The sequence below is a fragment of the Oncorhynchus nerka genome, linkage group LG26 (genome assembly GCF_034236695.1).
Source record: "Oncorhynchus nerka isolate Pitt River linkage group LG26, Oner_Uvic_2.0, whole genome shotgun sequence".
NCBI lineage: Eukaryota > Metazoa > Chordata > Actinopteri > Salmoniformes > Salmonidae > Oncorhynchus > Oncorhynchus nerka.
The window spans coordinates 16,451,604-16,475,761 of NC_088421.1; the positions used below are offsets into that span (position 1 = coordinate 16,451,604).

A 24,158-nucleotide genomic window follows, 5' to 3' on the forward strand; every position below is an offset into this window, starting at 1 on the left:
AACTGTAAGGTTGCAAGATTGTATCCCCCGAGCTGACAAGGTGAAAATCTGTCGTTCTGCCCTGAACAAGGCAGTTAACCCACCGTTCCTAGGCCGTCATTGAAAATAAGAATGTGTTCTTAACTGACTTGCCTAGTTAAATAAAGGTATTTTAAAAATAATAAAAAATAGTTAAAAAAATCGGCGCCCAAAAATACAGATTTCCGATTTGTTATGAAAACTTGAAATCGGCCCTAATTAATCGGGCCATTCCAATTAATCGGTCGACCTCTAGTCGAGACAGCAGGTGCAGTAGAGGTAGATGTGTAGCTAGCTAAGTATACATATTTCAACTCTATGGCAAGCGTGAATGTCTGACTGAAAACTTGTCTGGCCGCACAGCTCGTTCTAGCTAATCACATATTCTGCGTGGTGTCGAGTAGTGATGGGCATTGAGCCGGCTCATTGGCTCGGTTCATGTAAAAGAGCCGGCTCATTTGCCTCCCAAATGGCTCTTTGTTCAAAAATATTTAAATTGATATAGAAAAAGCCAAAAGGGTAGGCTACCATAATGTGAAATGCACGTTCAATACATTTGTACCGGGACAAATTATTAGATGGCCTGCGGAAAAAAATAATTACGCACTGAAGATCAGCGTCGACCAGTTTGACGCACTGTTTACCGGTGTTATTACTGTTGTCGCCCCAGCCCCTTCTTTGGGAGGACGGAGGCTAGCATCCAACGTTATTGTGCATTAACGCCGCCGCCTCCTGCATGTCCTATCTTAAAAATAGAAGTATAAAGAGGGATTCCTGCAAATGCAGGAACGCCCCGAATTGCAGTCTGCAATTTCACCCTTCTCAACTGAACTGGGTTAGTTAAGCAATAAGGCACGAGGGGGTGTGGTATATGGCCAATATAACACAGCTAAGGGCTGTTCTTAGGCACCACACACCGCAGAGTGCCTGGACTATTGGCCATGTACCACAAACCCCTGAGGTGCCTTATTGCTATTATAAACTGGTTACCAATGTAATTAGAGCAGTAAAAATAAATGTTTTGTCTTACCCGTGGTATACGGTTTGATATACCACGGCTGTCAGCCAATCAGCATTCAGGGCTCGAACCACCAAGTTTATAAATTAACATTAATATTGCCTGTAAAAGTGGAGTGGGCTAGTGTTGTGGATTCACATCCTGCCTGTTATCTTTCTCAAGGCTTAGATTTGTGTCGATTTGGCAAAAAATATAAACCTATCCTTGTGTCAAATCTCTTATCTTTTATTTTCCGGCCATGACATAAGTGCTTCATATTTATTTGGCTCACAGATAACCCTATTCAGGCTGATCCTCTCCACTTGGCCTACTGTTTCTATTGTCAGTGCCTATAAACAGGTGGATTATCTAAATGCTGTATTATACTTACGTGGGGTGGGTCTACCTAGCATCTAATCTCTATCAAGCTTGAGCTTTGAGTAAATGGGAGACCTGAAAACAGTTGGCCTGCTCCTTGGACAGGAATTAGGATCTAAAATACATTTTATCTAAGGTTTAGAGATTAAGATAATTATGTAATCTGTTTACATGTTGTAACAAATGTATCTCTTTCTCTCTTTTACCCTCACTACCCCTCCCTTCTCCTTTCACTTTTTCACAATGAGAGCAGCCCCATTGAAATGGAAACACCCAGGACCTTGTTAAACAGGAAATAGACCAGGTATGCTATGCACAAACGCCTCTCGTAATCTCAGGATTACACACTCCATTTGGTTGAAGTCATACTGTTCTTATGATCTATCTTACTGCTATCATAATCATTTTACTCTGCCTGTACTGTGAATATTTTTTCTTCTATCATGAAGGTCTAGTTAGTTTGTTTTCATCTTGTTTTTCATCTTCTTTCATCTCCTCCACTTTCTTTGAATCATGGCTTGAGTTAATTTAGCTCATCCATGTTCAGTTCATATCTCACTTCAAAGTGAACAAAATTATAGGTAGTTGAAATACAATCTGAATCTTGGCATAGAAGTGTCAATCTCTTTGAATCCTAATGTTTCATTACCGGGGCTGAAACTTGTAACAGTATTGATTGATATATTGCACTCTACACCTGTACTGTGTTTGCACCATAATAACATTAATGCTAAGAATAAGAACCCACTTTCTGAATTAGTAACTGTTCCACACACACTGTAATGTACAACTTGGTACGTAAACACAAACACAGCATGTACTGGGCTAGTTTTGGTTTGCTAATTCCATGTAAATGATCAGTGTGTTGGTTGTAGATATGATTGACAGTTCTGTCAGTAGTGGAACTGGACCATCAGGCAGGGATTACACACGTGTAATTAAGACGTCGGGCAGACTCCGTGGCATTGTGACCCAGTGACATCATCAGAGACAGCAAGTCCTCCGGCTACTCCCAACAGGGGCCTATGAGGAAGGGCTTTAGACTGCCATGCTGTATACATGCTGCCCCAATGGTCCCATGCATCACAACAAACAGTGAACCCTAAAACCTGATTTGAACTATTTCTCGACTGTGAAGGAAAATAAGTGCGGATCACGTGGTGGTGACGCAGGACTTTTTCTGTCTGAACATGAGGGATGCAGAGAGGCCCGGGCTATGATGTCATTGCTTTGGCAGGGGAAATGATTAAGGTGTTGAATCTCAGACCGTGCTCTTCAAATTCAGTCCAGCTTGTTCTCAGTGCCGACTGTAATGAATCATTGAACAAACTGTCCATGGTGAAGAATTGGGATAGGAGGATTCACAGTTAGGCAGTGTTGTGTAAAGTAGGGGACATGGAGGCGTTGGGTGTTGTTAGGCCAGTCTTTTTGTGCCAGTCAGACTCGCACAGCTTTGAACATCTGTTTTTTGTCTCACCCCAAAAACCTGACCTTATACTTCCTCACAGAATGTGAAGCTTGTTTGAAATATAAAGTGAGAGCCTGGGTGTTTATTTGTATTTCATAGGCAGGTAGGCAGATGCCTGTGTGGAGTTGGTTTCCATCTCCTGACATGATAGCCTTTATCTCCAAAAGTTCTATTGGTAATAAAAGGTCTTGAAAGATGAGCTCTGTCGGTTGCAGTTGCTTTGCAAATCAAGAAACGGACGATCCTTTTAGTGTTTTTAATGCTAGAATGAACATTAGGCTACTGAGTATTAACCTGACAGGGGATACACTACTGTAGGTCTATACCATTAAGACCAAAGCCAGAATCCCAGGTATTAAAAAGTGTTCAGATGGCGAGAGTTCTGACAGGAGAGCATTACAGTGTAAGCTCAATGCTCTGGGTCTTGAGATCAGTGTCTTGAGATCAGTGTCTATCAAATGAAGGGATTTACCTGGGTTCCAGGTGGAGAAAGACTCCAAAGTTGGGTAAATATCAGGAGAAATTATATGGACAAGATACAGAAGCAAAATAACACAGCCTAATATCCATGGTGAAACGATTAGGTCAGTCACATGGGGTCCAGTTGAGGGATGCAGTAACTCATTGTGCAACATGGTGATACAGTCTGTTAGTGCTCAGTACATGCTATAGGTGTGGCGTGCTGTCATTCTAAGGGAAAGTAAAAGTCCCTCCAACAGCACATGACCAAGATCATTTATAATAAGCAAAACGGGTCTCTGAAAGTACAGGATTAAAGTGTGTCTATAGGATATCTGGGTATGTTGTGTTTGAATAATTCTGGGTTTGTTTAACATTTCTGTCAGCTGTTTTGTCTCAGTAGGACTTCTACTCTGTTTCCCAACTGGTTGTCAAGTCAACATGGTTTACCTGGACAACAGTCCAGTGTTTTATCATTCTTAAGGCTCTTCTAGCTATCGTTCTGTTGTCTTCTGTTATCGTGTATCATTGTATCCATCACAAGTTCACAACAACCCTTCAGGTTACCATGTCACTTTCACTAGAGCTTCCTGGACAGTCCCTGCGGCATCTTTTGGCTTAGTTAAATATTAGTGAAACTATTTCCATTTAATTATGGACAGTTGATGGTTTTGGTAGAACTGAATTACCATAAGTGTATTTGATTAAAGCACTCTGCGTAATACCTTTCTGGGAAATTACAGGTGAGTCACTCTTATAACACTCGTCAGCAGCTGACTTGACTCATTTCATAAGAACCAAAAGTGTGACAGTTTGTAAAAGATGGATAACTCATTTTCTGCTGGCTACTAATAAGCAGCACCCTTTCAGGACACAGCCCAGGCCTACATCTATCTACGGCAAGAGGTGGACAAGGGCAGTGGAGCAAGTTTGACGAAAGGGGATGGGTTGCCATGGAAACTGACATAGTATATTATGAACCTGTTTTTAGAAAGAGCCCAGTTTGAAAATAACCTGTTTTCTTGAAGGATTGAAAAGCCCTGGGGAAGGTCACCAGTGGAGTTCAAAGGTTGTGTGAACTCAGACTTCCCATGCAATGCTTCTCTTGTGACCTCTCCTTCAGCTTGAAAAGTGTGGAGTGGTGGCGCTCCCTTGTCCTGACAGCATAATATGTTTTTGTATGTGCTCCAACAGTTGTAGCTAGATTGTGTAAAGGTGGAAGCCTCTGGAACATGGCTCGAGTATCAGGAGGCTATTGTTGTGATTTTGGTTCACAGAGGGCAGCTGTGTTAATCCGCCCATCGGGCTCAGGTTACTGCCATGTTGACTTAAAGGTCCCGCACAGTCATCCTATTTCCCAAGTAAAAATAGCCTTTTAATGACCAAACATGCTCAGAATTTAATACATTTTTACCTTCTCTCAGCTTAACGATCAGTAAGCCTGAAAGAACTGTCTGAGTGGGCAGGGAGTTTATATTCATGTGCTCTCCTTGACTGACAGCTCTTTCAAACATCCCTGTGTACATTGCCAGGTAACAAGGTAAGTGGGCCACAAGTTATTGATGACCAGGTAAACAATGGACCACATGTCATTCTGAGCCAAAACAGTATGCACCAACCCATTTTCTCAGCAAAATGCTCTCATGGTTGACAGAGCTGATCATGGACTGTTGAATATCAGCAGCAATACACAATTGCATTTCTATTGTTTTGTAACTAATTACAGAATACAGTTCACTGATACACTTCTTCACCAGAATTAGTAAAGCCTGAGTCACCTTAGACATAAAAGGAATGTACATGAAAACAGCATACAATAAGTGCAATTTATTGGTGCCCTTGCATTAGCATTATAAAGAAAAATATGTTCAGAATTGTATGTATTGATCAGATCTTTATTGGATTATTTACAATAGGCCAGCATAGCTGAAATATTGATCAACATGAACACTCATGAGAATAATAAAGGTGGGAAATAATGGTTAGACGTCATTTGACTGGGCAGACGCGTTTGGCCGTGCACTTTTTAGTGAAACTTTTCAATGTTTTGTATTTGGAGTTTTTGTGTGCCTGAAATGAATATCTATGGCTTACACTATGTTGGGTCTGGCTTCACAGCATATCCCCCTTTCTTTCCCTTGCTAAAGCCGATTTAGTATTCCAGCATTCCTGCTGCGGTGGTTGCCTGGGAAGCAGTGCAGACAGAGTAGATGTTGGAGTTTCTCCAGTGTCTTATTACAGCTCGATGAGTGGAAAGATAAAAGGAGATGGGAATAATACCCCCCCCCCCCCCCTAATCATCACGATGAGCCCCAATGACACAAGCTACATTAACTGTAAGACAACAACCCACACAATAGAATGGCAAAAATATGATTCTCCGATGTTCAATTACAAATGCTATAGAACAAAAACCATATAGTGACTATCAGGTGTGTTACAGAAGTTTACAGTCAAAACAACCACAGTTACAGCCACCGTGTCAGACTCCTCAACCTCTGTCACGTACATTATGGTCAGAGCTTGTAACATCCACTGATCCACTGTCCATGATGGTACAGCAGCTTCCTGGCAAGACCCATCCAATGTTCTCCCCAATTGATAAAGCATCTTCGCTCTAAATTTGCTCTGCACACGCGTGACATGATCGTAATTTTCGGTGCAGCCGGTCCCCCCGAAATGAAAAGCAGCCACTGCTGTCAGATGTCTTCATTCTTCGGAAAATAGTGTAACGGTAAATTAACACTGGCATCCAGCCACGACACAGAGTTGACAAGGGTTATGTATCGTTCTGCTTGAGCCATCTCACGGTTTGTAAACAAAGCCATATGATGTGCTCGTGATGACTGTTCAGGTTTTACATATTTAAATGAGTTAAGATTACAAGACTACCATAGGTGTATGACATTTCCAGCTTTACGTGACATTGTGTAAAGCTGTTAGTAAATCCTGCCTCCTGGATCCAAATCACATTTTATTTGTCACATACACATGGTTAGAATATGTTAATGCGAGTGAAGCGAAATGCTTGTGCTTCTAGTTCCGACCATGCAGTAATATCTAACAAGTAATCTAACAACTTCACAACAGCTACCTTATACACGCAAGTGTAAATGAATGAATAAGAATATGTACATAAAAATATATGGATGAGCGATGGCCGAACGGCATAGGCAGATAGATGGGAACAAGTACAGTATGCACATATGAGATGAGTAATGCAGGGGATGTAAACATTATATAAAGTGGCATTGTTAAAAGTGGCTAGTGATACATTTATTACATCCAATTTTTAATTATTAAAGTGGTTAGAGATTGAGTCAGTATGTTGGCAGCAGCTACTCAATGTTAGTGATGGCTGTTTAACAGTCTGATGGCCTTGAGATAGAAGCTGTTTTTCAGTCTCTCGGTCCCCGCTTTGATGCACCTGTACTGACCTTGTCTTCTGGATGATAGCGGGATAAACAGGCAGTGGCTCAGGTGGTTGTTGTCCTTGATGATCTTTTTGGCCTTCCTGTGACATCGGGTGGTGTAGGTGTCCTGGAGGGCAGGTAGTTTGCCCCCGGTGATGCTTTGTGCAGACCTCACTACCCTCTGGAGAGCCTTACGGTTGTGGGCGGAGCAGTTGCTGTACCAGGCGGTGATACAGCCCGACAGGATGCTCTCGATTGTGCATCTGTAAAAGGTTGAGTGTTTTTGGTGACAAGCCAAATTTCTTCAGCCTCCTGAGGTTGAAGAGGCGCTGCTGCGCCTTCTTCACCACGTTCTCTGTGTGGGTGGACCATTTCAGTTTGTCCGTGATGTGTACGCCGAGGAACTTGAAGCTTTCCACCTTCTCCACTAATGTCCCGTTGATGTGGATAGAGGGCTTCTCCCTCTGCTGTTTCCTGAAGTCCATGATCATCTCCTTTGTTTTGTTGACATTGAGTGTGCGTTTGACACGGGGGGGGAGGGGACCAGTAACTTTATGATCAACTTTGTCAACGTACCAGCTAGTCATTTTTCATAATTGGGTCAACCTACAGTACTATTAACTGGTTTCATTTAAATATCATCAAATTTCGCCGTTCTCTACCTTTTTAAATTGCATTCAAACAGCCATCGATAAAATGCAAGTGTGTCCGTAGCTTATGCCTGACCATACCATAACCGCACCGCCACCGTGGGGCACTCTGGTCACAACGTTGACATCAGCAAACCGCTCGTCCACACGCCATGCAGCCCGGTACATTTGAAACCCGGGATTCATCTGTGAAAAGCACACTTCTCCAGCGTGCCAGTGGATATCGAAGGTGAGCATTTCCCAACTGAAGTGGGTTTACGACACCTACAACTGTAGTCAGATTAAGACCCTGATGAGGACAACCAGCATGCAGATGAGCTTCCATGAGACAGTTTCTGACCGTTTGTGCCGAAATTCTTCAGGTTGTGTAAACCCACAATTTCATCATCTGTCCGGGTGGCTGGTCTCAGACAATCCCACAGATGTGGAGGTCCTGGACTGGCATGGTTACACGTGGTCTGCGGTTGTGAGGCCGGTTGGACCTACTGCCAAATTCTCTAAAAGGATGTTGGAGGTGGCTTTTTGTGGAGAAGTTAATAAATAAATTCAATAATAAATTTTCTGGCAACAGCTCTGGTGGCATTCCTGCAGTCAGCATGCCAATTGCACCCTCCCTCAACTTGAGACATCTGTGGTGTTGTGTGACAACTGCACATTTTTTTGTGGCCTTTTATTGTCCCTAGCACAAGGTGCACCTGTGTAATGATCATGCTGTTTAATCAACTTCTTGATATGCCACACCTGTCAGGTGGATGAATTGTCTTGGCATAGGAGAAATGCTCACTAACAGGGATTTGAGAGAAATAAACTTTTTGGGCGTATGGAACATTTCTGGGATCTTTTATTTCAGCTCATGAAACACGGGACCAACACTTTACATGTTGCGTTTTGTATTTTTAAAACACGGAAAAATCACCTTTTTGACTGCACTGGGCCTTTTACCAAGGGGTGAGGCACTAAACAAGAAGACAATGGCTGGCAGTGTAACACTATGCAAAGCGTTGTATTACAGTAGATTGTGCAGCAGCAAAATTAACTGCTGCACCAAATTCTGTTAAACACAGCTATTCAGCTATGCTGCTGTTTTACCTGCTGAGAAAACTGCAAATAAATTTGACAATGAATGCATTATGAGTAAAGATCACTACATGACTAATGCAAAAATGGTACGTGGATACAGACTGCATTCCATCAAGCCACATTGATATTTAGTGTAGGAGACCATATCGGTACACACTACTAAGTGACAGATTAGCTGGAGGTTTGCAAGGGCACCTTTGTGGCCCACCAGTAGCAAGTTGAGCTCTCATTCCAAGGCTATGTCCGTTTTAGGCTTCTCCTCTGAATCCGTTAGCATGTGATTTTTGTACATTTATCTGCATTGGGCGGTGTTTATGTAAGGCGTTGCCATGGCAAGGAGATGGTCCTCTGCAGTATTGGCTGGGCCCAGTGTTTCATCTGCGGTCCTGCCTGTTATAATGGGTTGCCATGGGGATGGGCTCGTCCTTCTGCAGCAAGACCCATTAACCTATTGGATTAGGGCTCATACACTCTGGCAGGCTAGTGAACTGGAGGGGAGCCCTGGGAATGTGTCAGGCAGTTGTGGATACAAGTAAAGGAGGGATGTTCTAACCAGTTTAGTAAGATGGTGAGATAGTTCTAGGCATTTTTGATGAATGTGTTATTTTGTTTATCTCTCAGGTCTGTCCGTCAGCCACCCTCCGTCACCCCTGCGATCATGGAGGCCCAAGCAGGGGAGGAGCCAGGCCCAAATTGTTCGCCTCTTGCATTGCCTGACTCCGCCCCCAGCCCACATAGCGAGGCAGTGACCAATGAGCTGCAAGAGCTGTCGCTGCAGCCCGCCCCCAACCTGCTGCCCCTGAGAGACAGGAAAAACGGTGAGTGCCTGTTCTGATTCCAGGCAACTGCCATCAAGCCCACCGATGAGATTAAAACCCTGGTGGACTGACACTATATGGTGCGAAGACCATCCACTTCCATCAGAAAACTTCTGGTATGAACTGTAGAAAATGAAAACCAAGACTGCAGCTATGAAGCATGGACAGGTTACTCAGTCTGAGGCTCTGTGTTGTATAAACACTTCTATAATGCAGGTAGAACTGTAGAACTATAGAACTGTAGAAACGTTAGTTTGCTCTCATACTTCCTCTCACTTGGCACAGTACCCACAGTGGTCTCTGGTCAAGGAGGGAGAGTTGTATGGCAAAGTTGTTAGAATTCCAGCTGAAAGAGCTCAATGAGGGGGAGGAGAGTAGTATCTTCCCCATGTGCACTCTGGGTCAAAGGGTACCTGGAATGCAGTTTGCGAAAGTGCACTTGAGGAGTAGAAGCTGGTGTGCGGGAATAAAACTCAGCTGAACTTGAGCTTCTCTCATTAAGTCATGAGGAGGAAGAGCTTGTGTATGAAATTGTTTTTACAGACATGAGGAAAATAGGAACGTGTGTGTGTCTAGGCGATAAAGTCTAAACATGGGGGCTAGTCTCTCCTTTTCAAATCAAAGTTTATTTGTCACGTGCACTGAATACAACCGGTGTAGACCTTAAGAGTGAAATGCTTACTCACAGGCCCTAACTAATAGTGCAATTTAAGTAAAAAAATAGGTATTAGGTGAACAATAGATAAGTAAGGAAATAAAAAAACAACAGTAAAAAGACAGTGAATGATAACAGTAGTGAGGCTATATACAGTAGTGAGGCTATATACAGTAGTGAGGCTATATACAGTAGTGAGGCTATATACAGTAGCGAGGCTATATACAGTAGTGAGGCTATATACAGGCACCAGTTAGTCGGGCTGATTGAGGTAGTATGTACATGTAGGTACGGGTGAAGTGACTATGCATATATAATATACAGAAGGTAGCAGTTAGCGTAAAAGAGGGGTTGGTGGGTGGCGGGACACAATGCAGATAGTTCTCGTAGCCAATGTGCTGGAGCACCGGTTAGTCGGGCTGATTGAGGTAGTATGTACATGTAGGTACGGGTGAAGTGACTATGCATATATGATAAATAGAGAGTGGCACAGCGTAAAAGAGGGTTTGGGGGGTACCATTTCATTACCTGTTCAGAAGTCTTATGGCTTGGGGGTAAAAGCTGTTGAGAAGCCTTTTGGTTCATGGATTACAATTCTGAGCAACAAACACAGTCCGCAGCACTGGAAACATTGAAAAGCACTTTGTTCCACCAAATCACACTAGCGTCCTTAACCACGAGCATCTCAGCGAGGGGAAGCTGTGAGACAAGCAAATTTTAAAAGAACAGCATGATATCATGAGCAATACAAGTCTGAGTTAATCGTGTTCACTTTTTCCACTCTCCTCACCCTTTCCACTTATGCTATCATCAGATGCAGTCCCATTCCCTGAGCTGTGTGTGTTTACATAGTTAACATTTTATTACCGCAGCCAAAGCAGCAAACTGCAGCTCTAATTTTGTGTTATCCCTGTGCGTACACGCCCATGCTCAGTGTTGTAGTATTGAACTACATGTAGTTCAACTAGGCATTTAACTCTGTTTTGCAGTAGCTTGGTGGTAGTTGAACTCAATTCAGATCTTGGTAGTGTTTTCAGTAGGTCATAACTTTTTTGCCTTGAGGCTAGCTACTGAAACTACATTACTTTTTCAGCTGAAAGATAACATTTGTGAAGTAGGCAATTTCCTTTATATTTTGGGATCAGGCCTGTCTAATTCTCACTTGAAACACAGTTTGTGTGTTTAATAGGCCAAATGAAACATTCTGTTAACTTCTGACCCCAGATTCATCTGTTCTTGCAATTTGTAGTCTGATATTTCAGATTTAGATATGATTATTTATCAGAAAGTACTTTGGATGTAATTAACCTCGTGTTCAAAGTAACTTTAGTTCAGTAAACTATATTTTTCTTAAGGGTGGCTTTAATGTAGCTTATCTTCTTCCAGTGTGAAGTAATTGGTAGCTTGGTAAACTATATTTTCTGAGTAGCTTCCTCAACACTGCACATGCTCAGTTGTTTTAGGATTTTAGAGTTTACATACTTGTCCCAATATTTCACTGAAGGTGCAGGCAGCTCAACACGACTGTTTAATGACAAAGTTGGCCTGGATCCAACCACTTTGCCAAGGAGGAGGCCTGAGAGATCAAGTGTGTAGTGGTTGTCGAGGAACTGCACTCACACCCAGGCCGCAGTTGTAATTCGAATCACAGCAGGGCTCGACACTGCTGCCCTGACACTGTGTTCTACTCCACTCTGATCTCCATCTTACTCTGTGACTGAATGTTCACCAATGGATCGCATGCTAATTGGGGTGTATGGGTCAGTGTACGTTTGCCGATAAGCATGCACACACAGGCTCCATAATGAGTGAGCATGCTCTGCACCTTTAGTCTGCTGTTCTGACTGGTGAGGGGAGGAGTGTGAAGTGTCTGTAGGGAGTCAGGTGTGATGAGGTGCCTGGGTCGTGTTTAATAGGTCACGGCACACCACAGATAAACCTTTCCTAATGGGAAGCAGACATCTGTGCTCTTAATGAACTAGTTCAGCTAGTTCCTCCACGTTTAAAAATGTTTTGTCTCCTACTGACACTGTTCCACACAGAGCACTGAGTTGATTCTCAGCATAGACACACACACATTGATTGAATATCCGAAACAAGCCGCTCAACAACTACATCATACCAGTCATCCAACAGAAGCATCCGGGTTCAATGCCCTGCTCAAGGGCCAAAAAACGTTATCCCGAACCCTCCAAGACGTCTGTTGTTAACATGGAAACAGAAATGTCTTCCTGACGTTTATCTGAAACACTCATGCTCAAGAAGCCTTACATAGCAGAGAATAATAAACCGATTGAGTGATGTGTGTGTTTTTCTATAATCGTGTGGGTGTTGGCATGTGGATTTTGGGATAATAGCCGCCGGAAGTTATGTTCTTGACATAGATATATCCTCAATTCCTTATCTGTTCATATTTTGATGTGTTTACACATCTATGGTAATCAAGGCTGTCAAACGAGAGAAGGGAGGCGAAGGGAGAACAGAGGTTAATGGAAGGGGGTGATGGGAAGGGAGGAAAAAGATTATGAACGAGGGGCAGCAAAGAGTGAGAGAGAGATGAGATCAAGAGCCATATAAAGTCCACTGTTATCATTCCAAAATGTGTATTTTTTTTCAACTGTGAAATATTAGTGGAAAACCTTGACACCTGAACCATATATATATAGCTGACCTCATGTACTGTGAATGTGATTGGCCAGGAATAAGGGACATGCGTGACAGTAAGGATGACTGCACAGAGAGTTCATAAGAGTTCAGTCACCCTGAAGTCCTATGAACCCTACTTGCTCTTCCATCTCTGGCCCTGAACACATGCTGCCAGATGTACACAGCAGCTGGATTGATCATCGTGGACTATTCGAAATATCAGTGTCGCTTGGGATGATACACGCTGCCATCTATTGGCTGACAGATACACTACAACTGGCCATACAGCATTAGAGGAAGGACAGGGAACTGAAGTACTGTGGCACATCACATATATATTGCCTTTGCATATGTGCATCATGTCCTATGAATCAGGAGATGAGGTTCATTTTCAAACCTTGGAAATTCTCTTCATGTAATTGAAATGTCTGTTTCAGTGTAAACTTGGGTTTTTATGTGTTCAAATGCACCGAGGATATTGAACAGGTTCTAGATCCCTAACCCAAGATATGTGTGGAGTCGGGTTGTGTGTGTGCAGGGATATCTGTGAGTAACCCTAGCTGCCGCCTGCACCAGTTAAGGGTAGCTGGATATAGCCCCCATAGCCAGCTGGCCTACTATTTAAAACAGTCAGCCCGGGGGGGGGGGGGGGGTCTCACATTCTGGAGCCCAGGTCCAGAGAGAAGGAGTTAATTTGAGACTTGTTTACTGCACCCTTCCTCCTGAGTAAGACCTCGATGAAGAGGTGTGAAGGCAGCAGCAGTAACTGTTTGAATGTGGACTCCATCTTGTTTCAAACACAGTAGGCCCACCAGATATTGAGACGCCAGGGCCCAGTTTCCAAAACGCATATTAAGTTCATCGTTAGAACCTTTGTAGTAGCATGGTTACATTTCCAAGCTGTTTCCCAAAAGCCTTGTTACTAAAGTTGCACCTCTTTATTTACCGACGGCCTCATACCACTCTTAACAGCTAAGTGCGTCGTTAGAGGCTTTTATTGCCCTTCGGCTTCACTTTATACACAGATCTCCGCTAAACATAGAAACCAGATGTTTAACTGTCTCTGACCGCAGATAACATCGGAACAAAGTTGACTACAAATACAAAGTTGCCAGTGTTTTTGTAATTGTTACAAACAAGTGAAGGATAAAACGATGCTTCAAATGAACACTGAGATGCATACAGTATAGGCTCTAGGGCTATATATTGAAATCGTATCGAGTTTTATTTACAATAGCTAATTGTAGGCTACTTTCTGTCATTTTTGACTCAATATATTTTGATGTGTAACAATCTGCGCAATTATATGCCCAAACTGATTTAGTGCATTATTATCGGGTTAGCATTAAAATAAGCCGCCTCATTATTTGCAACCATAATGTGGTAATATATCTCTCTAACAGCTGATCCGTCATCAGTATTTAGAAATAATTAGAATGTTATTTTTTATTTAACTAGGCAAGTCAGTTAAGAACAAATTCTTATTTTCAATGACGGCCTAGGAACAGTGGGTTTAACTGCCTGTTCTGGGGCAGAACGACAGATTTGTACCTTGTCAGCTCGGGGGTTTTGAACTTGCAACCTTCCGGTTACTAGTCCAACTCTCTAACCACTAGGCTACCCTGCCGCCCCAGGTAAGATTTGAATGGAGAAAGCTAATCTGAGAGCAGCGCTGCCTTTCTTTCAATCAGTATTGCCACATGCTCTAACGACCCACTTAGCGAATGTTCTCTCTCTGTGGTGTTTTGGGAAATACTCATGTTAGATCTTCTGTCGTTGTAGGGATTCATCGTTAAAATACTAATTAGTTCCATCTCTATCGGGAAACCAGGCCCAGGCCAGTATCAGATACCCTAGCGGTACCCTGATTACACACAGTTAATGATGACAATTATCAGTATCTGTTGCCTCTGGCTCTGAAGATCATAATTTCTCCTCAGCGATGTCCTAGCACTTCCATTTAAAGACCCCCCTCCCCCAGACTGCTTCTAGGAGATATGATGGAACTGCCAGAGGCCAACTCTGTATACAGTTTCCTTCTCTCAGAAGTCATAAGGCTTCAGTACTTAATAAGCATGTACAGTAGGATTGTCAAGTAGCCTCACAGAATAGTTTTTTTCTCTAGCTATTTCGTGTTTTCTTTGGGGCTTATCAGCAAGGAATTGGTTGGATTGTTTGGCAATAGCGAGAATTGGTTTGCATTTAGTACTGGGCTATGGGATGATGTTGACCCTAGATTCTTAACTTACAGTTAATTTGACCTTGACCTTGCATAGTTCTGAGCATAACCATCACTGATCTAGTAGTCAGAGGATGCCCACATGGAGCTCTATTTCAGTCTGATAAACATGGATTATTACCACTTTCACTGAAACAGCAGAATGCAACTTTAGGTATTTTGGATATGCTTGGAGCCCCTGTGAGTTATTAGCTTTTCCTATCATCAGTATTTATGGCTGACACACACACACACACACACACACACACACACACACGAAAGCAGGACTATCCCTGCAAGCATATGTTTGGTGCCTTATCTGCAGCAAGGGGGATCAGAGTCTTGATTCATTTTCCCCTTCCTTGTCAAAGTGAGCTTTGCCTGAGGATTGTGCATCCTGATTCCAGCATCTCTCTCACACACACACACACACACACACACACACACACACACACACACACACATACACACAGTTTGTTGGCATCTGTAAATAGTCTCTTATGTTTAGGATAAAAAAAGACCTAGATGCACTATTGTAAAGTGGCTGTTCCACTGGATGTCATAAGGTGAAAGCACCAATTTGTAAGTCGCTCTGGATAAGAGCGTCTGCTAAATGACTTAAATGTAAATGTAAATGTAATGGCCGGCTCTATGAAGCTAGGCCATTACACAAATCTGTTCTAAAACACAAAGTGAATACCAATAATAATCAACAAGAGCTTCCCTGGGGATTTTCTCTACCTCACATAGTTCTTTGACCCCCAGGCTAGTTCTCGACTTTATCTTAGCTCACCTGATCCACCATTTAAGTGAATACAAATGGTAACTTTGGCAGTACACATAGCTGTAGGCTGCATTTCTGTTTTTAAATGTCTGTTTTGACAGTTTTTGTACTTCACCTTTAGAAAATGATTTTAGGGCTTTGATTAGCATTGATGTTTTAATGAGATGTGGCAGACCACAACGTGTTTCACATTTTAAAGTTCTCACTCTCTGTCACTGCCTTCTTGTATTAGCAAATGTTTTGCTTACAAAAGTCAAACGGTGAAGACTGAAACCGTCAAAGACCCAGTCTTGGCTTTGGGACAACACGTGTTTATGTTTGGGGATCTGTGTGGTGGCAGCTTCTTCCCTGGGGCCATTATGGTGTCTGCCTACATCAGGGGTACTGTGTGAGGCCATTATGGTGTCTGCCTACATCAGGGGTACTGTGTGAGGCCATTATGGTGTCTGCCTACATCAGGGGTACTGTGTGGGGCCATTATGGTGTCTGCCTACATCAGGGGTACTGTGTGAGGCCATTATGGTGTCTGCCTACATCAGGGGTACTGTGTGAGGCCATTATGGTGTCTGCCTACATCAGGGTACTGTGCGAGGCCATTATGGTGTCTGCCTACATCAGGGGTACTGTGTGGGGCCATTATGGTGTCTGCCTACATCAGGGTACTGTGCGAGGCCATTATGGTGTCTGCCTACCTCAGGGTACTGTGTGGGGCCATTATACTGTCTGCCTACATTAGGAGTACTCAAGTACTATTTGAGAAGTTCCGGCCCCACAAATCTCCTAGGGGGCAAAGGTCCAGATGGATATTGTCATTTATCGGCGTTGTAACAAACCCCCACCTTGCAACCCATGTGGAAAATCTTGCAGTTTTAAATTTCCCACAATTCTACACATTTTGCATGGGGCAGAGCATTTTATTCTGTTGCTTTTTAAAGCAAAATTTCTGCAATTCTACAAATGTTTCCATGTCTTATGTGTGTTTATATGATACCAGGGGTCAATGCCTGACCTACTTCTAAAAAATAAACTCAGCAAAAAAAGAAATGTCCCTTTTTCAGGACCCTGTCTTTAAAAGATAATTCGTATAAATCCAAATAACTTCTCAGATCTTCATTGTAAAGGGTGTAAACACTGTTTCCCATGCTTGTTCAATGAACCATAAACAATTAATGAACATGCACCTGTGGAACGGTCATAAGACACTAACAGTTTACAGGCGGTAGGCAATTAAGGTCACAGTTATGAACACTTAGGACACTATAAAGAAGCCTTTCTACTGACTCTGAAAAACACCAAAAGAAAGATGCCCAGGGTCCCTGCTCATCTGCGTGAATGTGCCTTAGGCATGCTGCAAGGAGGCATGAGGACTGCAGATGTGGCCAGGGCAATAAATGTGTAACAACACCTGCACAGGATCGGTACATCTGAACATCACACCTGCGGGACAGGCACAGGATGGCAACAACAACTGCCCGAGTTACACCAGGAACGCACAATCCCTCCATCAGTGCTCAGACTGTTCGCAATAGGCTGAGAGAGGCTGAACTGAGGGCTTGTAGGCCTGTTGTAAGGCAAGTCCTCACCAGACATCACCGGCAACAACGTTGCCTATGGGCACAGCCCACCGTCGCTGGACCAGACAGTACTGGCAAAAGGTGCTCTTCACTGACGAGTTGCGGTTTTGTCTCACCAGGGGTGATGGTCGGATTCGCGTTTATTGTCGAAGGAATGAGCGTTACACTGAGGCCTGTAGTCTGGAGCGGGATCGACGTGGAGGGTCCGTCATGGTCTGGGGCGGTGTGTCACAGCATCATCGGACTGAGCTTGTTGTCATTGCAGGCAATCTCAACGCTGTGCATTACAGGGAAGACATCCTCCACCCTTCAGGCTCATCCTGGCATGACCCTTCAGCATGACAATGCCACCAGCCATACTGCTCGTTCTGTGTGTGATTTCCTGCAAGACAGGAATGTCAGTGTTCTGCTATGGCCAGCGAGGAGCCCGGATCTCAATCCCATTGAGCACGTCTGGGACCTGTTGGATCGGAGCGTGAGGGCTAGGGCCATTTACCCCAGAAATACCCGGGAACTTGCAGGTGCTTTGGTAGAAGAGTGGGGTCACATCTCACAGCAAGAACTGGCAAATCTGGTGCAGTCCATGAGGAGGAGATGCACTGCAGTACTTAATGCAGCTGGTGGTCACACCAGATACTGACTGTTACTTTTGATTTTGACCCCCCCCCCCTTTGTTCAGGGACACATTATTCAATTTTTGTCAGTCACATGTCTGTGGAACTTGTTCAGTTTATGTCTCAGTTATGGAATCTTGTTATGTTCATACAAATATTTACACATGTTAAGTTTTCTGAAAGTAAACGCAGTTGACAGTGAGAGGACCGTTCTTTTTTTTGCTGAGTTTATATTTATTTATTTTGTAGTCTGGACCGCGGCCTGTATTGACCCCGTTCTGGGACCGGATCCAGACCACCAGTTGAGTATGGGGCGTCTAGATTGTGCACAAAGCTCACAGGTGTGCTCTCTTATGTTGTCACTAATGAGCAGAGGTCCCAGGTGCCAAGGGGGAAGTATTTGATTGTGGTTAGGAGGAAAAGGTTTAGCTGAAGTGTGTCGGTGTCTGTCAATGGCAGAGTGAGTGGGTGCAGCAACAGCTGTGACAGTGCTTGATCAAGGATTCACAGGCATTTGACACACACTCACAGACCCACACACTCACCTCACTCACTCGTCTTGCTGCAGTAGATACTGGCTCTTGAAACTCACAGCAGCTGTACATTTCCACTTCAAGCCAGTGTTTCTTTTTTTTCAATCTTTTTCATTTGTTTTGGGGTTTTTTTCAATAATATTTGACCATTTTTCTGAACTATTTGGAACTTTGTTTGCTAAAAAACGAGAAAGAGGAGAGGTCAGAGAGAACACAGTTGGAAAACTTCAATCTTCTCATGATTTTTGTCACTTGCACAAGGACCATTTCTATTCTAATGCTCTTATTTTGGTCCATCGGATGATATCCTGCATTAATATATTTAGCAGAATCTCTGTGACTTTTCCAAAAGATATCACAAATGTGATAATCCATATTGACTGGACTGTATTGGACTGAGCTGAACAGATAATTCTATTTTTGTTACATTTGAATGTTTTTGGACACTTTTAATGTATTTATTTGATGGGACCACCGTTTTTCAGTAATAATTATTTATTGTTTTGAACCTGATCACCATGCTGGACACCAACCCGACCCTTCACACAGACCCCACCTCTTTTGGGCCCCCTCCAATCAGCAACAGCATGGATAAGCAACGCATACGATTGGAGTTAGAACGCCGGGCTTGTCAGAGCCTGAGGGAAGGTGGGATTCATATTACGCACACATACACACAAACTCTTTATAATATGAGATGTGGAAGATATGGTTTCATTGATATCGTTGTTTGGATATATATTTTTTTCAACAGATCTTTTTGATTTAGCATCATTATGGAAAATTATTATCCTTACTCTTCCTTACTTGGCTTTTGTTTCATAGCTCCCCATAAAACACACCCAGCTATACAGTTGAGTTTTTCTCAGTGAATCGTGTGTATTGAGTTATGCTGCTCAGGCCGGCTGAGTGGGTGTCTGGTGTCTTCTGGGCTGCTGGTCAGATACTAAGTGGACCTTCTGGCCCCGGTACAGATGGGGCAGCGCCAGGACTCTGTGCCCAGTGGACAATGCTCAGGCACCTGTGGGTGCTGCCAGGGCCGTGACACCAACTGAGTTGGAGCAAAAAGAGCCTGAACAGACTTAGTCGTGACACACTGAGAATCTCTCACTGACTTTTAGAGAAACATAAATGTGCTGTGAGGCAGATACGCCCACTGAGTTAAGGTGAGGAATACTGAGACTGATGAAGATACTGTGGTGTTTAGTGTTACAAACAGAGACAGATTTAGATACTAAGACACAGATGGACACTGAGGGAAAACAGGGACAGGCTTGAGACACTGAGATGGACTTGGAACCATTGAGACAGACTTTGATTTACCGAGAAGTAATTTGCACCGAGACGTGCAGTCTTCCAGAGACACTGTACGATGAGGTAACCCACAGGCACCTGCCTTGGCAGCCGGTTTGACTTCAGAGTTTCAGAGGTGGACAGCATACCTTGACCCTGATTGAGGAGGGTGTCTGTTCACGTGTCCCCTCATTCAGTCAGGCCGAGCCCAGGCCTTAGATTTCTGCTTCGGAGCAGTTTGAGTGTCGGGTGATTTTACAGTAATATTCCCTGTAACTCAACAGGCTGGGCCGGGCAGAGAGATAGAGTTCCCAGACATTACAGTGTGGTTCACAAATAGAAACCAGCAGGGAGAGGATGGGTTTCATCTCAGGGTTGGGATGGAGGGAATGGAAGGTTTTGAAAATATTTTCAAAGAAGTAAACGATTGAATAGGCGATTGTAGAAAAAGTGCACAGGAAGCTTTGCAGTGACGCACAGAGAAAGGTGACAATACATAAATTGAGCACAAAGGGAGATATGGAGAGGGGCAGGTGGTAGGAAAATGTCATGTTCTCGTTTACATCACATTGAGGTACTGAGAACGGTAATGAATTCAATGAATTCGGTAATGAATTCAAATTTCAGAGTGAGCATTTGCCTAGAAAAGATTCTGTATAAGCAGCTGGCATCACCCCCCTGTCAGTCCTTGGCACAACTAGCAAATCATCTGTCGCTGGAGGAGTGTCTGTGTTTGTGCGTGCCCCCCCCGTAAGCCCATTTAATCTTGTCTCCTGTCGAGGGGACTATTGGGAGTCCTACGTCAAGCGGCCATATAAGAAAAAAGAGGATGATTTGGCCAAGGCGGCGACAGCCAGGACTGTCAGAAATGTTGACGCTGGTCAGAGATGTGATAAACGCAGAGGCTGAGCTCAGAGAGAGATGGAAACCATGAGAAAGAAGTCCCACATCGCCCACACTGATCTCCCTCTGACCTATTAGTCAGTATGCTTCCCAGTGGTTCACATGTAGGCAGCAGACCAGCTACAAACACAACTACCTAAGGAGGTGCACACAAGCATCACTTTGTGTACAGTCTAATGGACTGGTCCAACAATCATACTCTAACACATGAACACCAGGCCACATACTGTATGGATATGTAGTACACTGTAACAGCTTAACTTCCCCTTGCATGTACAGTATCACATCTCTAATTTCATGAAAACTGCTTATGCGCGTACTGAGATGTAGGTTTACTTTACCTCACATCTGACAGGAATCACTTACATGAGTCCACTCAGCTCGCTGTGGCTGAAGTGTAAACACGGGATAGCAATGATGATGTGATGCAGAGAACATGGTCTCATCACTAGCTTTCTGTGTTCCTTCTATTGATCCAGCTGAGACTAGGCAGCTGTTAGCAAGACACATTTATTCATGTCATACACATTTAGTCAGTACAGAAGTGTTACCATTTATCTGTACATATACTCCTCTCAATATAACACCTCATTCTATTTTGAATTGTGAGTGGTGAATGTGGGCCTTCCTGTTTTTACAAGAAGCCCTCTGCATTAGCATTGTTCAAGCCATGCGGAAGTGTCGTCCTCTCTATCTGTCTCTGTGTGGTAGAAGTTGTCAAAACGCGACAACCCGGCTGCTGTGTGAATGTAGAAACAGGAAGCGCGTGTCTGTGTTTGTGTGACAGGGACCGTCTGCCCGCTATTTCTCCTCCCTGCCTCTGATGATAACCTCTGTATCGGCTGTCAGACGACTCTGTGGGAGGGGGAGAGGAGGGAGCGAGGGCCAGAAGAGCAGTGAGTAGGGTACTCTTCAACTATTGGCTTCAACCTCCCAGAAAGATGCACTATATTCATTTACAACACGGCTGTAACCGGCCTTGTATTTCCTCCCAAGGAGAAGAGCACGGAACGGAAACTGTCTGTAGGGCGTTTGGGCTTTCACTATTGGTTGTTACCCTTGCTGGTTCTGTCTGTAGTGTACTCACCTGACCTCTTGCTGTCCCTCTTATGCAGTGCTCCAGCTCAAACTCCAGCAGAGACGGACCCGTGAGGAGCTGGTCAGCCAGGGGATCATGCCACGTAAGTAACTCTCTCCCGTCCGTTAAACTGCCTCATCCCCAAACCAATCTCCCCTTCCTCTAGCTGCTACCTCACCTCATTAGCTTGCTTTTCAAAGTGAATGGATAGCTTGTTGACCTATCCTCACGCCCATAAGAATCAGTACAGCTACTCCTATTGTAGTCACCTCACTTGTTTCATAACAGGCACTTAATATACAACAGTATAGTGTCTTACATGGCTATACGCATCTCAATGCTTTGCTTTATGTTCTAAGGTTCGAGAGATCCTGATGATTATGCTTGTGGTTAAATCGGCGGCGTCTTTTTTTCTGAGAAATGCCGTTGTCAGTCTTCAAAGCAAAGTGGATCGAGCTCCTTCCTCTGCTTCTGACTTTTGAATGCTGAACTCATTCAGTGTGTACTGGGGCCTGTGTGTTTAATTCATTGCCCCATTTAATTTTGAGCTGTTACACTTGTTATATTCATTGCACAGTCAATGAATGTTCACATTACTAAGATAGACTTCCTCTCTGTTTCACACGGGTTAGTTCCAGGAACCTTTTTTACCTTTACGAACCCATTTACGTCCTCTAACTATATTTAGGACAATATCAGAATGTGCCACAGAACACATTTTGTTTGGTATAAATGTGTGAAATTTGGTATCAACATAGTAAATACAGACCTGATCTATGCCCAAATATGGCAAATATATGATTCAACTCATTGTTTGTGAACTACGGCTGTATTGTACTATATTTAGTCTTTGGACACATGGGGTTACTGTTTTTTACACAATTCATGGATAAAGTCATGTAAATATGTTCAAATGATCAGATCTTAATAGTTGTATAGATTGCCTGGACCTTATATTAGGGATGCACGATATATCATATCGTAATCGGCCGATATTAGTTAAAAATGCCCGTTTCGGCCTATGTCTAGTTTAACGCCCGATTGTACAAATCCCATGTCAAAGCTGACGTGCATACCTATATAATGAAGGTACATGACGTAATGACGCCACGTAAAATGTTGCACACAGCATTCCTAACCTGGCCCACAATGTCTGCTGTGTGGATCGAGCAGTCAACGAGTCAAGCAGTCATTTGAAAGAGTAACAAAATTTCAGCGAGACGACTCGAAGGTGAAATCCATTAAAGCCAAGATAATATAACCTCTATATTTAACCATTCTCTGCCGTGGGTAATGTTGGCTTTCGTTTCCAATACCGCGTTGGTAATAAAGCATCATTTGTTTGACTGCAACTTCTGGGGTAGCTAGCTTTAGCTTGGTACCTAGGTAGCACCAATACAACCAGCCTGAAAACAATGACCAGTAAAAACTGCAGTCATTTTCATTATTCTTAGCATTGAAATAGGTTTTGATTATGTTTTACTGGTAATGGGGACATGCGTAAATGCCAACCAAATAACCTTTTGTGTGTGTGACTTTTTTATTTAATTAGGCAAGTCAGTTAAGAACAAATTCTTATTTACGATGCTGGGCCAATTGTGCGCCGCCCTATGGGACTGCCAATCACGGCCGGATGTGATAGAGCCTGGATTCAAACCAAGGACTGTAGTGACGCCTCTTGCACTGAGATGCAGTGCCTAAGACGGCTGCGTCCATGTGTGTGTGTTAACTATTTAACTCTACTAGAATGCTTAAAAGGCCGCTAAAATTTGTAAAAGCAGTTATCGGTATCGTTTTGGTTTTTTTTGCAAGGAAAATATTGGATATTGGTATCGGCCAAAAAAGAAACATCCTCTCACTGTCAACTGAGTTTATTTCAGCAAACTTAACATGTAAATATTTGTATGGATATAATATTCAACAACTGAGACATAAATTGAAAGAGTTACACAGACATATGACTAACAGAAATTGAATAATGTGTCCCTGAACAAAGGGGACACACTGACATTCCTGTCTTGCAGGAAATCACGCACAGAATGAGCAGTATGGCTGGTGGCATTGTCATGCTGGAGGGTCATGTCAGGATGAGCCTGCAGGAAGGGTACCACATGAGGGAGGAGGATGTCTTCCCTGTAACGCACAACGTTGAGATTGCCTGCAATGACAACAAGCTCAGTCTGATGATGCTATGACACACCGCCCCAGGCCATAAAGGACCCTCCACCTCGATCCCGCTCCAGAGTACAGGCCTCAGTGTAACGCTCATTCCTTCGAAGATAAGCGCGAATCCGACCATCACCCCTGGTGAGACAAAACCGCAACTCATCAGAGAAGAGCACTTTTTTGGCAGTCCTGTCTGGTCCAGCGACGGTGGGTTTGTGCCCATAGGTGACGTTGTTGCCGGTGATGTCTGGTGAGGACCTGCCTTACAACAGGCCTACAAGCCCTCAGTTCAGCCTCTCTCAGCCTATTGCGGACAGTCTGATCGCTGATGGATTGTGCGTTCCTGGTGTAACTCGGGTAGTTGTTGTTGCTATCCTGTACCTGTCCCACAGGTGTGATGTTTGGATGTACAG

General features: G+C 43.6%; 1 protein-coding gene across 6 annotated transcripts in view; it reads left to right on the plus strand.

The window, feature by feature from the left end:
* Nucleotides 1–24,158, plus strand: part of LOC115110405 (myocardin-related transcription factor A-like) — a 48,786-nt gene that overhangs the window by 2,212 nt on the left and 22,416 nt on the right. For 2 of the 6 annotated variants that reach the window (XM_029636023.2, XM_029636025.2), the window contains exons 2-4: nt 1,647–1,697; nt 9,085–9,281; nt 21,617–21,682. In XM_029636023.2, the coding sequence (XP_029491883.2) occupies nt 9,122–9,281; nt 21,617–21,682 (226 nt within the window). In that variant the 5' untranslated portion in view covers nt 1,647–1,697; nt 9,085–9,121. Of the gene's footprint in view, nt 1–1,646; nt 1,698–9,084; nt 9,282–18,346; nt 18,954–21,258; nt 21,407–21,616; nt 21,683–24,158 lie in introns of those variants that run through there. The other 4 variants (XM_029636024.2, XM_065010157.1, XM_029636027.2 and 1 more) reach the window with 4 other exon arrangements.